Below are 13,925 nucleotides of genomic sequence, written 5' to 3' on the forward strand. Positions count from 1 at the left end.
AAAAACTGCACAGGAAGTGTTTGAGAAATGTCCCAAAAGAAACAATGGTAAAGTTCTTCTTGCTTTCGTTACTCATTTCAGTAATGATAGGGTTTAATTATAGCTCATAGTGTTCCCATGAATTGATGAATTGGTTATTTAGTAAACACCTAGGAGTTATGATTCATCATCTTGAATTATGAGAACTTGGAGTTTTGTCATGCCGGTGAAGTGAGATCACTATGGTGTGAGCTCTGTAGGTGCAAGCAACAGCTCAAGAAATTGACCAACATCATCAATCCACCGTTTCTAATGGTAATTGATGAACTCCTTTTTCAATTCATTCGTAGTACTGTATTTACTGTAGAATCATCTATTGGATTGTTGTGTTTTGACTTTATTGATACCATACGTATATGAATATTCATGTACTATCAATGTTGACAGAGTTGCTTATATATCAGTTAATACATTTAGGAATCCTTAAGATGCAGAACAGGATGCTCCCAAGCTGGATTTAGAGTCTATGGCTATTGCAAAGAAGACGAAGGAAGAAAATATTGCATTCATTAACCAGGTGCGTGCGTGTGCGGGTGTTATATGTAGCTTGATTTACACGAATTTGCATGCAATAGTTAGTTGTTAAAGGTTAGGACGTACAGACATCAACTGCTATTCCTTGTGAATGTACTTTTAGGATTCTGTTAGTGTTATGTTTGTCAGGATGTTTAGTTTTGGAGCAGAGCTATGAGATACTAGGAGATAGAGACAATATGAATCATAGGGTACGTGGTGGAGCACCATAGTTGGGATTTAAATTCAAGTATGTCAATGTCAGAACAGTTGACACAAATCATGACCTCCTGTTGAAATTAGGGCAGCAGTTGTTTTGGTCGAGTGTAGTCAGCAAGGAGGAGGAGGAAGAACAGGGATTCTGCTGCAACCACCACCTTTGACAATTGATCTTTAAGCTATTGATGATGAAGTTGCCATCTCATCTCCAAGGAGCTTTGCTGAGCTGTGATGTGTTTGAAATTTGTGTTTTCACCTTTTTTTTTTGTTTTGGTTCTTTTTTAATTTGACTAATTGTTGTCTAGTATGGTTTGTTTGTCGTTAGGAGAGAAGAAACAAGGCAACCTGGAAGCTCATTTTCTCCAGCTGAATTTGTAAAACATGCAGGAAGAACTGATGTTTCTCAATCCTTGAAACACATAACTGTGTTTCCATCCCCATTCGGATGATAAACATATACCACTGAAATTTTTGTTGATTTTTTCTTCTTTTTTTTTTTTGGGATTTTTGACATCTAATTTTGCTTTTCCCTTTTGTTATGGATTTGGGTCTTATTTATATGTATTTATCTTATGCATAATAAAAGGGAAGAATTAAGTTTTGCTCTGTTCTCATTCTTACTGCATTACTACTAGATCTACTGTTTGGCTGTTTTTTTGTTGATCTACAATAGAGAAAACGTGTCTCCAAGTGCAATCACGGATTAATGCAAGTGACAGTAACACACAACTCTTCCATTTTGGTCTTTCTGTCGCCCAAAGTGCAAAATGATAATGTGCAAATCTCTTCCATCGTTCCTGTATATAGGAGAGACCATGATGTGGAACAAATGGTAGGGTGCCATGTATATAGGAGAGACCATGACGCGGACCAATGGTAGGGTGCCACGTGTCAAACAGATTGTGACGTGTACATATTGGGTGTGTATACAGACTGAGTTAACCAAACAGTTTAAATCGGCGATTCACATTACTTGAACAGTTTGTTGCTTAACTCAGCGATTTAAAGGGTTAGGAAGTCTTTTTGAATAGACTTAACTGCTGACGTGGAGGATAACTCTCGGTTTACCATTTTTAAAAAAAAAACGGTCAAAATAGGAGTACATTTGTAAATTTCAAAAAAAACGGGGGTACATTTGAAAGTGCACAAAAAAACAGGGGTACATCTGTATTTCACATTTTTTTTGTAAGTAGAGATGATAAGCAAGTAGCTGACCATATAGCTAAGTCAGTTGGAGAAAAATCATCTGCTACCGAAACTCATAACAAATTTAGTTTAAAGGTCTATAGTCTTCTGGCTAAAGATCAACGACAATCGCCTCACTGGAGGCAATAAAATTTCGATTTTTAGTAAGAAAAAGAAAAAAAAAAAAGAATTCAATGCCCGACAGTCTGTATGTTGTGTTCTCAAGTTGAATAAGACACAAATCATTTAGTCATCGACTGCAAGTATTTTGACAATATTTGGAGTTTCATACGGCCAAAAAGTGGATGATGGATGGGTCTGGGCTCGCCCAGCAACAATGTTGGAAATGGAAACATGTGGGTTTCAAAGGAGAGGCTAGTTTACCTGCAGAAGTGAAGAATGTTCGGTGAAAGAAAATTAAAGCATTAGCCGAATACGTACCCCTTCCATCCCATAGCAGCTGTTCTATGTCTCCTTATTACATCTCATAGTGCGTGCAGAAAAGGCAGCTAGCGCTTGCTGCTGATGCTAATTTAGACCGGGAAATCTCCACTACTACTATCACCGTCATTTAACGTTGTTTCAAAAACTCTCAATCCATCCTTGCCGAATAAAAGACAAAATGCTAGAGTTGCAAATTTGTCAAGGCCTTAGAATTATTAGTAGCCTATTGAAGACGGGCTAAGCATTTCCATGTCATTTCTTATCCACCATACGCCATCATAGTATAGCTAAGTTTACCAGATTCCAACTTTAAGTATTGCAGATAGTCTTACAGACCCCCTAAATTTTTGGGCGGTACAATAGTACAAAGATGAAGAGTCCGGGTGTTTGTCACTACAACAATTCACTATCCTAGTAAAAAAAACAAAATTTTATACGGCCAACTTTCAAGATTCAACTCCCACTATTGCTTCGAAAAATAGCCGAAGAATGCAGAAGGATGGGCCGGTGTTCAGTCACTGTCACTAGAACGAAAGAAATAAAGTCCAAAACCGGCCACTGACTTACATTATTCGCAAAAATGTACCAAAATTTGAATGAAGCCATAGTTACTTAAATGTCCTAGGGAATGACCTATGGATATGCATTTATCTAGATCTGTATTTTGTCAACATTTCATTCATAAAGAGTTACACAAGTAAAGAAACTATCTATGGAAGTATACAAAGATCCAAGGGAGTTTCCTAAATAAGTGTATTTCGCAAAACCATCTTTCACTTTGCCATACGTAGGCTTCTCATTTATGCATTCCTTCTAGGAAATGCTTTTGACTTTCTTGCCCAATTCAACCAAATATGACACTGTTGATTGATTTGTACTGAAGATAAATACAATATTCTTACAAAAGCGGTAAATAAACGGCAATGCTATTCAACTCCCTATTATCACCTTCCTATTGACCTCCCTACAATCTAAACCCCATATTAAGGGAATGGTGAACTCCATCTGAATCTGAATACGGATCTCGATAGAGATGTAAGACTTAGATTAGAGGGAGGTGAATAGGAAGGTGAATAGCATTTCTGGTAAATAAATGATGAGTTTATCTAGCTGGTTGGTCTCTTTCTTTCTCCTTCTCTAATGTAGTACAGTGTGACTCTCGAGGAAGAGAGAAAAGGGTTATGGAAGGACTAGCAAAACTGAAATGAGACGCATAGATTCCCCTAATTGGTTTTCCCTTTCTCCTAAATTCCCTTTGGGTTTCTTTCTAAACTATCCAAGATTAATTGTAGTCTCGACTCTCGAGGAAGTACGAAGAGCGTTGGACTTTAATCAAGAAAATTTTATGTAGTAGGTACGCACGAGGAGAAGGTTGTGATGGAGTATGTGCTCTTCACCTAGCTAGGAACCATCCTTCGGACGTATTACTCCTATTTTCTTCCCCACGAGAGGTTAACAGCATGTTTAGATATCAGAAACATAAAGTAGAATTGTGAAGGAAAATGTTTTTGTTTCACAAAAAAAAAAATTATTACTAGAAGTCATTTTGAAATTATGTACCCAAATTAATTTATGACTTTTCAGTTTCCAAAAGTCAAAATGCAGCTTCTAGAGTGATATCGAGGCTACGAGGGTTCGAACTTTCGTAATAGTAGCTATTGCTAGTATCTTGCAAGTAGAGTAAAACTGACCATGAGTCAACTCAGTTGGACCGAGGCAAATGTAGTGTTCCGTTACTATGTTTATGGGCTACAAAACTCAAATACATAAATGATTCTTATAAAGAAGCCGAAAGAGGATGAAATAGTGAAATTGATTGGATTTGTTGCATGTCGTTCGAAGCCACGCATTCCCCACTAGTATCGCTATTAAATAGGTTCTTGCTTTTTAGTTTTGGTATTAGTCTTCCCCATCATCTCCATAATATATCATCATAAACATGTACAGACCTTAAACCCGTTTAATGGAATCTTAATTAGCAACTCTCTTTTTCTATCAGCAAACATAAAGACACGTTAAGACTGAAAGCAAAAGCAACGTGACCCATATATAAAGAGTGTACCCAAAAACAACTCCTCCTCCCTCTTCTTAAATATATTCCTTTGTGTGTTGCACAAATTAACAAGTGTACATTCATTTCTTAAGGATCATATTTTCAGTTTCTCAGTAGAATCCAGTGTTCATGAATTAGCAGTATTCTTCTTCTCTTTTTTTCTTCATTCTCACTTTCCTTTCTCATATAATTTAAAAGGTTCTATAGAACACAGAGATGGCAGAGTCAAAAATGGAATATGAAAGGTTAAGACATATATTTGTGACGGTTTTTCTATATAACTTTGCTGTTTTCATGGTGATTCCAGCCATTACAGATGTTACAATGTTAGCTCTATGTCCTGGTCAAGACGAATGCTCGCTCGCCATTTACCTCACCGGTTTCCAACAAGCGGTATGTATTCCGATTCTTCTTCTTCTTCTTCTGTATATAAACATGCATGCAGGATCAGATCATGGCACTTGATTTATTAATTACTCACTCAACTTAGTTTAATTAGGATAATTAATCAATCTTGTGATTAAGAGAAAATATTCATACCTGAGTGGAGATTGTACAAGCAAACTAAGGCATAAATTGGAGTTACAGTGGCCAACAATGATAGTGGTGGTGGTGGTACAAAGTACAAACTGCACCACCATCACAGTGGGATTTTAACTTTGATCCGCAGGGGGGGGGGGGGGGGGGGGGGGGGGGAGGAAAAAAACGGCAGGCTTTGATCCGCCATTCACTGAATCAGTTATAACGTACCTGTTTTTGGTCCTACCAATTTTGTATAAGATTGAGTTAATAAAAGCTTAAAATCCAACGGTTAATAAAACTGATCCGTACCTACGTCATCTGTCATTCTAGTTTGTTGTCTTTATCTTCTTACTAGTCAGTCAGCACAGTATGGACGATGATGATGATGATCCAGAAAATTTTGTTTGTAAAGTTAGGCTTACTAGAGATTTTAGTTAATTTTGTCTAATCTACTACGTATTTTGTATTTTGGCTAAATCCGATTACTTCGAAAGCTTAACTTGTCACTCATGTGTCACGAGAGAGTTAGATAAAAAAGTATAGGTTTTTGTATTGGTGCCGAGGATGTATAAGTTCCAACATTCTTACTTGTAGTTCGAGGCAAATCAATATCTGTATAAATTTTTACAGGGGACAACTCCAAACTCTTGACAAAGAAACAATGAATGGCACCTATCAATTTTTGTGGTCCATGGCAATTTTTATTGGATTTCCACATAAAAACAGATGTGGGGTTTTTCATTTCTGTGCCATTTCTTACTCTGCTCGACTATGCAAGATTTATTGAAAAAAAGGCAAGAAATAACTTGATTTAGCCGGCACCTAGAGGCGCTAGCTCCACCTCTCTTACTCATATAGGAGTTTTCGATTTCCACAGGGATTTTCCATTATAAGTAAAGTAGTTGAGATCTCGTCACTAGTCAGCTTTCTAACTCCCAATAACAAGGAAATAACTTGTGTACTGCGGATGTTTGATATATTTAGGCTTATTTCAATTCTTTCGGTCTAGTTTTTTATTTGGTGCATTACTCACTATGTAACTTTACAGTCCTTGCTTAAGCAATTTTCTTTGGTATGGATAATAGGTTTTTAAGTTAATAAAACGTGGTTATGTCATATGTGTGCCGACCCAGCTAATTAGGACGGTTACGCGAGTCAAAAATGCAACTAGAAAAGCTTCAATTTCTTTCATTATTTTGTGGATTTTTTCATAAAGCCTGGCTGTTCTTTATTCTTTTCTTTGATGCAATAGCCTTTTGCGTCTTATTAAATGAATCGTATCCTAACAACAAAAAAGGTTCACTAATGTGTTTTGTGTGCTTGGTTAAGATATTTAATATGTTGTGAGTCTTGTAACCAATTTTGCTTGTGGTGTTTACGTTATTGTTTGTGTAGGTAACAGGGTTGGGCAGTCTAATGGTGATGCCAGTAGTTGGCAATCTCTCTGATTCTTACGGACGCAAAGCTCTTCTCACACTCCCTATGATTCTCACCATTTTGCCCCTAGGTACTTCATATTCTCCATACTAGTTGCAGGACTGGTAGTTGCAGACTTGCAGTTGCACCCAATAAGTACATTTTTCATTGGTTAATGACCGACAATATTTACTTATTGCTTCTTTATTATCATAATATGGGTTTGCCAAATAACCTTAAAGCTAAAGATAAGAAAAGAGTAGTGTTCTTTAATATTGTAAATATTCTTGTCGTTCAAAACACTTTTACTTCTTTTGTGTTGAGTTCAGTGTCTCGTAATGCTATTCATTTTTTGCTTTTCTTTTGGTTGTCGAAAAAGCTATTCGTTTTCAAGAGTGTCCTATTTGTCGAAACTTATAATTACCAAGGACCGATTATTCTTACACTTAACATGCAAGCAAGACTCACCAAAGACATGCCTCAGCTGAATAAAGTTTTTCCCTTTTTTTTTCTCTTTAACTTTAAACCAACAAAAATGAGTTCGTGGAGTAATTCAGACGTGCGCCTTTGTCCCATGTATGTCCTAGTTATGGAACTCCTCCGTGGGTGGTTTCGTATGTTGTAGTACACTTAGTTCAATTTTCTAACTATGCAATCAAACGATTTATGACAGCAATATTAGCATGTGGAAGGACCAAGTACTTCTTCTATGGTTATTATGCTCTCAAGACTCTCACTGCAATGTTTTGTGAAGGCAGTGTGCTCTCACTTTCGCTAGCTTATGTGGTAAGTACATTTCCATTTTCCTCTATTTGCTTGATCTGTCTTGTGTTTTATTTTTGCAATATAAGAGTATTCATTAAAAATCTTTGAACTTCTAAAAAGCTGTAATCTTAGTTAACTGCTTATTATCCTTCACTTTCATTGTTTCCGGGTATCTAGGCAGATAACATTTCAGAAAGCCGAAGATCTTCAGCTTTTGGAATTTTATCTGGCATTGGTTCTTCTGCGTTCCTATGTGGTACCTTAACCTCTCGTTTCATTTCCACGCAGTCAACTTTCAAGGTTTCTTCAGAACCATTTGTCTCTCTACATGTATTTGTATCAATTGGTTTCCAACAAGGCAATAATGTAAGTTTTGGATGACGCGTGGCAGGTTTCTGCATTTGTCGCTATATTGGCAACCTTGTACATGAGATTTTTCTTGCCAGACTCTAGTTGTAATATTGATTCCACCTCTTGTTCAAAATTGATATCAAGTAAGACTAAGAGAATTGGCAACAACGTTGTTGATGATTCGTGTCCGAAGATACAAATTGGTAAAAGGATTCCGTCAATAGATGATACGATCCATTTGCTGAAGACTAGGTAATTAGTTCAAGTTATGTGTTGTTGCTCAGTATTAATCCTTCTTTTGTGTTAGTTTATACGTGTAGTTGTTTACTAGGTAATGAGTTATTGTCAGCTCACTACTACGCTTTTTCTAAAAACTTTGCCGTAATTAAACATGCAGTTTAATATTTAGACAAGCGGCAATTGTTGCATTTTTCACCAATCTTGCAGAAGGTGGACTTCGGGAGGCATTGCTGGTGATAAGTCTCTCTATAACTCCTGAGATGAACTACTTTAGAACATGTGCACTTTTGAGGTTTCAGGCCTTGAGAAATTTCTTTTCTGATAAGCACTCCCATTATTATGTGGTGCAGTACTTCCTGAAGGCGCGTTTTCACTTTAACAAGGACCAATTTGCTGACTTAATGTTGATAGTTGGGGTTTCAGGAGTGATATCACAGGTTTATTTTTTTTCAAGTTTACGAATTAGAATTATGCTTACAATTTTGGTGTCTATCTCGATTACACTTCTTCCATATCCTCTGATTTGTGCTTCCAAAGTTTTAATAATTGACTTTTTATAAGCTGCTAGATCTTGAATTCATCTTGCAGCTGGTTCTCATGCCCATACTAGTCCCTGGTTTAGGAGAAGAAAAACTGCTCAGGATTGGGCTACTTGCAAGCTGTGTACATGTGAGGACTTTTTTTTCCGTCAGTGTACTTTTCCTTTCATGTTTGTGTTTTTTATGTTAAGTTTCTGGACTTACTCATGTACAAATCTGGAATGATGCAGATGATTACGTACAGTATATCATGGGCGCCTTGGGTACACTTCTCCTCTGACAACAAAATCTATAATCTTCTTACTTTTCATTAGTTCATACTCTTCCATCTGCATTCTTTATTGGTTGTTCGCCATATAATATTTTTGTTGTCACATGTACTACCGGTACACTTGTGCAGGTTCCCTATGTTGGTACTGCAATTGTTGTTCTTGCTGTTTTCTCATCCCCATGTGTGAGTTTTTTACTTAGCATTAGAATTCAAAGGTAAACTTTGGTTGTCTCAGAAATACATCTTTCAACTGAAGTTTTAAGGTTCAAATTGGTACAGTTAAGGAGCATAGCATCTAAACAAGTCGGACCAGAAGAGCAGGTAATGTCTTTATCCAGCAACTCAAGTATCATAAGTTACCAAGTGCCCGCGTTTATCCAGTGGAACAAAAAAATTGTTCTCATTCCATTAAAATTACTTTCCAGGGGAAAGCTCAAGGGTGCATTTCTGGAATAGGTTCCTTCGCCAACATAATATCTCCCTTAGTTTTTACCCCTCTGACAGGTAAGGATCACCGGCTTAAATTCGTGCTTTGTCACAGTTGGTTCGAAAATTGACGACCAGATGTTATGGCTATTTCCCGTTTTTTCTCCCAGCTCTTTTCCTGTCAGATAGAGCACCATTTCATTTCCCAGGTTTCAGTATCATGTGCACAGGATTTGCAATGGTAAGCACCTCTCAAATTTGTTGCCTTGTACAATGTTTTTTTATAAGTAGCATTTAGAAACAAACTTTCCTGTGGGCATGCTGGTTTTTTACATCACACAGCTGTACGTCTGACACTGTGATCGCTGGACCTGATATTGTATATGCAGATGATAGCCTTCTTACAGAGTCTTATGATAAGGCGTGTTCCTACCATTTCAAATAACAAAAGCAACAATAATGCCTACAACGAGGCCTAACATTTCCCCATGCTCCTCGGCGGCGTGTAACTGGTAGAAATATCACTATTTACAAGAATGACTGTTGTTTCTGCATTTGCTGATAGCTAATACTCCAACAATGCAACAAGATAAGGTTGCCTGAACGCACGCGCATTCTAGTGCAGTAGTTGGGCGATGATGCGAAACAGCATTCATCCTCTTCCATCTAACGATGTTTTTTCTAAACTACCGAGGCAGGCATTACGGTTCCACCAAGCTGGGGATGAAATTGAGCTTACGGATAATATATCGGATTTTGACTCGTTTGCTGCACTGGTGGGTTAACAACTCAACACGTGCATTGTTCATATGTAATATGTGTTTGTGTGTATATATATATATAGGGATTGCAGAATTTTAGATATATTAGAGGCAAAATTTCAATTTGTATAATGCACCTCATGTAATTTGGTGAAGTACTGCGAACTTTATCCGAAGAGCTTAATACTAAAATGAAGATGCTTTTTTTTTTTTTTTTTTTTTTTTTTGTCTCCTTTGGAAAACAAGTTGTGAAATTGTCAGTTCAGTATGCTGACGCACTAAACAGCGGTCCGTCGGAATGGTTCACTGCGCAATCAGAATTTAGTACCTAACTAGACACATGTAGCACATAAATTTGTGACGGGGTTAAATGTTGTAATCCGCGAGATGGAAATACACTAAAACACTCAGGTTGGTACTGCAATTGCCATTTGTCCCTCGTGATTTGCCATTTGCCATCCATGAGATGAAACTCAGGTTGGTGCTGCATTTGCCATTTGCTTTGCCATCCGTGAGATGAAACATGCATTGAATACCACTTAACATATAGAAACAAAATCAGTTAGGGTTGGTACTGCATTCGTCATTTGCATTACAAACGCTTGTAATGAAAGATTCCTGATAAGACCTAATAAAACTGACGATGGCAATGTGCCATGTTAGTCACACCACGTACTTTCCATGCAAACCAGGAATTTTGCTATAAATACTCGCTCACCTGGGACTAATACTCCACACACTTCATCAAATCATCCCACAGGAGGCAGTTTCATTCTCAATTACCACATACGTTCAAACAAAAAACCATGGCCAGGTTCAATATCACTACTTCAATTGCAGTTCTTTTCATTGCAATATTTGCTGTAGCTGCTGTCGAGGCATCAATTTACAGGACTGTTGTTACCACCACTGAGATCGAAGACTCTGCTGAAAATCAACAATCACAGAGGTGTCAGAGGCAAATGCGCGGAATGCGCATGAATATGTGTCAACAATATTTACGACAATCATCACAAAGAGGTGATGATATTATGGAGGAGGAGAGCAACCCAACAAGGCAAGGACTACAGGACTGTTGTAGAGAGTTGAGGGGAGTGAGCGAGGAGTGCAGATGTGAAGCTATTAGACAAATGGCGCAACAAATGCAAGGACAGGCTTACCAGGGGCAGATGATGCAGAAGGCCAGACAACTTCCTTCAATGTGCGGAATGAGGCCTCAGTACTGCGATATCCGCGGACGATATGTCGAGTACTAGACTAGTTTCACAACATGCATGCATGGAGCTATCTACAATAAAAGTAGTTTGTCGTTGTTGTTTAGTTAGGAATGCACATCATCGTGTGTGTTTACTTAGTGTTTTTTAGCTTCTCCTGTAAAAGGCTCAATCACTTTAAATAAAACTCAGGTGAATGCTAATTTTAACTTTAATTTCAAATTGTCGACTCACTAACTAGCCAGGTATGTCGTATTAACTAGACTGGCCCTAGCTCTTCCACATCATATGACTTTTAAAGGTACATTTTATGTCAAAACGAAATCAAAAGGCTCCTCAATTAGGTGTTAATGGCCTAGCTAATATCTCAAGTTCGAACCAAGTCAAATTTCTGATTTTTGTTTCAGAATTTCTGGTCATTGTTTACCAAATTTAAAGTTCGATACTACTCGAGAATTTTTTTATTTGTCGAATTTCATAATGGCTTTTGGAAGCAAAAATAAATAAACTTTTTGTAAAGCAAAAATATTTTGCTTCCGACTTCTTCTGGTGTCGAAACAAGCTAAGTAAAATCGGCAATTTATATCCGGTAAAGAAGCTATTTAAGCTTTTAACGGTAATCTATGGGTTGTATTCGTTGGAATCTTGCAACAATTAACAGCAAGTTAGATGTATCAAAAACTAATATGTGAAGAAATAATCTGAAACAACTCTACCGAATCAACTTGACGAGGGCAGAATCACAGGTTCAACAAGTTGTCCTTAACACATTAGTTCGCGGGTATACTCGAGTTGAGTAATGCTAAACCCCTCACAGTGAAGATGTGTCCAGGATAAGACTGCCCGATATAACTTGAGTTAGCACAACACAAGTTACCCACTCTTGAACTCAGCAACGGGGATGAAAGAAAAAACGACGCACAAACAAAGGAAGAAGATGATAAACAAAATTGCTTCTTGTGTGTTTTGAAAACAGAATTTGGAGTTGTATTTATAGGAAAAGATGCTTGCAAATCAAGTTAGGTTTTTATTTTCTTCAAAAACAAGTAAAAGGAATTTACCCATAAATAAAACTCTTAAAAAATATTTTTGGAATTAATTTCCTAAAGAAAACTCACCAAAAATAAATCCGAGTATATTGTCTGTCCGCTCCACCCACATTGTTTTACAACATATCCATAAGAATGTGGTTATATAGTGGAACTCCTTCTCTATTGTACCCAATGTGGGACTAAAGAGAGATTCATTCACTCATAAAATGAGCAAGTATCCTTGGACCCATAGGTCACTAGATCAAACCACACCAAGACCAAAACATTTTTTATTAAAAAACTCATTTTTCTCCAACAGTATTTAGTCACTGTCTTGCCAAATTCCTTTTTTTTATCGTTCAAAGAGAATAGATTAAAGTGCACATAAGTCTGTGTATGGAAAAATACAACTAACAAAGACCGAAAAGCCACAAAAACAAAAATAAAGCTTAAGGAGAGAATATTCTAGTAATACAAAGAGTGTCAATGGAAGAAGACACATCTTGTAAAACCTAAAAATCAAAGAGCAACTTGCAGACCGCAATGAGGACCGATGCCTATTGTCAATTCGCAGACTCGTCAACATCTTCTTTAATTAAATCATCGTGGTTTTTACGAGATCGCTAAACATTTCTTCACGATTAGTCTTCATAGGAGGAAAATCTGCACCCCACAGGGATCCAAACTCCAAGAGTTTATCAGCTGAGACTTTGTTGGGAACTTTAGATTTAGGAAGCTTTTTCTTTTTTATACTTGAAAGAGTACCACTTAGGAACATGCCTGTACCTTTGGATTTCATACTCAATTTCATATCAATTCCTGTAATTGGCTTGGACGATGACGGTTTTGCGATGCTTACCTTTGAATCTCCAAAACTAATTCGGAAGTGGCTATCCCCCCTTCTTTTTCTTCTTCTTCTTTTTTGAAACCATGAACGGCAGGATCAGTAGGTGACAGCTTTGCCTTGCCAAATTACTGATCCAAATGAATTTTTCTTTACAGTTATTTTAGTTGACCTGAAACATTGTAAAAGGAGAGACGATAGCAAAAAAAAAAATAGTTTTAGATTAGCCAATCGTCTCATCTGTATCACATAATAAAGAGGGACAAAGAGCTGGAAAAGCAGCGAGAAACACTGCCCAGAAAACATTAGAAGGAGGTTCAAATGAGTTCAACTATTTTGTGTTCAATAAATTCAAGCAAAAGATACAACAAGATAGAAGTAGGGACCGTGGCATTGTGATAAGGCAACTTTGAAAAAGTCGTCTTCCACGAAAACAACACTACATGGATTTTAAGAGCTACTCTCCTTTAACACTTCAACAATGAATCCACGAAAACTTGTTATACAGACTAGGAAAATGGATAAGGTGAAACAACAAGTTCCAGAACAACCTGGCCAGTATGAGAATGAGGAAGAGGACGCCGATGACGATTATGCCTCGGAAGAAGATGAAGATGAATACCGCTTTGATTTGTTAGATGTACCATTTTTAATTAACTTTATTTATTAGTTAAGTTTAATTTAAATGTTATTGCTTTAACTTATCAATTAATTTAAATAGTCTCGCTGCATTACATTTTATTTTATTTTGAAACAAGAAAATGAATTGTATTACAAAGTTAAACTAGTACATGGGTTTGATCTTCACATAGTTGTGCTCTGATCTCAACAGGATAAAAGCTAGACCATGTATCAGTTAAAGCATTCTCTCTAGCTAACTTGGAGAGAATGTCAGCAACTTTATTATCCTCTTTAGGAATGTAAGAACATTTCCAAGAGGTAAAACTACATTACATCTAATTAAAATAAACAACATGAAATTAAAAAACATCATCTATCAGCCTCGACCTCGACCACCCTGGTTTTGACGACCCCGTGCATCGTCTCTTGCTATTTTTATAGCCCAAAGGTGCTTAGTCAGATCATCCCTTA

The 13,925-nt window shown here is 37.0% G+C and overlaps 2 protein-coding genes across 4 annotated transcripts; both read left to right on the forward strand.

Annotated features, from left to right (window-relative positions):
• The first annotated feature begins 4,317 nt into the window (after positions 1 to 4,317).
• Positions 4,318 to 9,960, forward strand: LOC113289030 (hippocampus abundant transcript-like protein 1). 3 transcript variants are annotated; one of them, XM_026538187.1, is made up of 14 exons: positions 4,318 to 4,846; positions 6,371 to 6,482; positions 7,065 to 7,177; positions 7,334 to 7,456; positions 7,548 to 7,759; positions 7,905 to 7,980; positions 8,098 to 8,184; positions 8,336 to 8,416; positions 8,517 to 8,549; positions 8,687 to 8,740; positions 8,837 to 8,878; positions 8,983 to 9,061; positions 9,154 to 9,224; positions 9,373 to 9,960. In XM_026538187.1, exons 1-14 carry the CDS (start codon positions 4,670 to 4,672, stop codon positions 9,460 to 9,462), a joined length of 1,350 nt encoding a protein of 449 aa, XP_026393972.1. In that variant the 5' UTR covers positions 4,318 to 4,669; the 3' UTR covers positions 9,463 to 9,960. The 3 variants fall into 3 exon arrangements, with proteins under 3 accessions (XP_026393972.1, XP_026393974.1, XP_026393973.1); XM_026538189.1 differs by lacking the exon at positions 4,318 to 4,846 and adding an exon at positions 5,838 to 5,868; XM_026538188.1 differs by lacking the exon at positions 4,318 to 4,846 and adding an exon at positions 6,231 to 6,272.
• Positions 9,961 to 10,550: 590 nt separating this feature from the next.
• On the forward strand, positions 10,551 to 11,000 carry LOC113291378 (2S albumin-like). Its single transcript, XM_026540914.1, has one exon. It carries the CDS (start codon positions 10,551 to 10,553, stop codon positions 10,998 to 11,000), a length of 450 nt encoding a protein of 149 aa, XP_026396699.1.
• Positions 11,001 to 13,925: the final 2,925 nt, after the last annotated feature.

Source organism: Papaver somniferum, chromosome 6, assembly GCF_003573695.1.
Source record: "Papaver somniferum cultivar HN1 chromosome 6, ASM357369v1, whole genome shotgun sequence".
In the NCBI taxonomy this organism is placed as follows: Eukaryota; Viridiplantae; Streptophyta; class Magnoliopsida; order Ranunculales; family Papaveraceae; genus Papaver; species Papaver somniferum.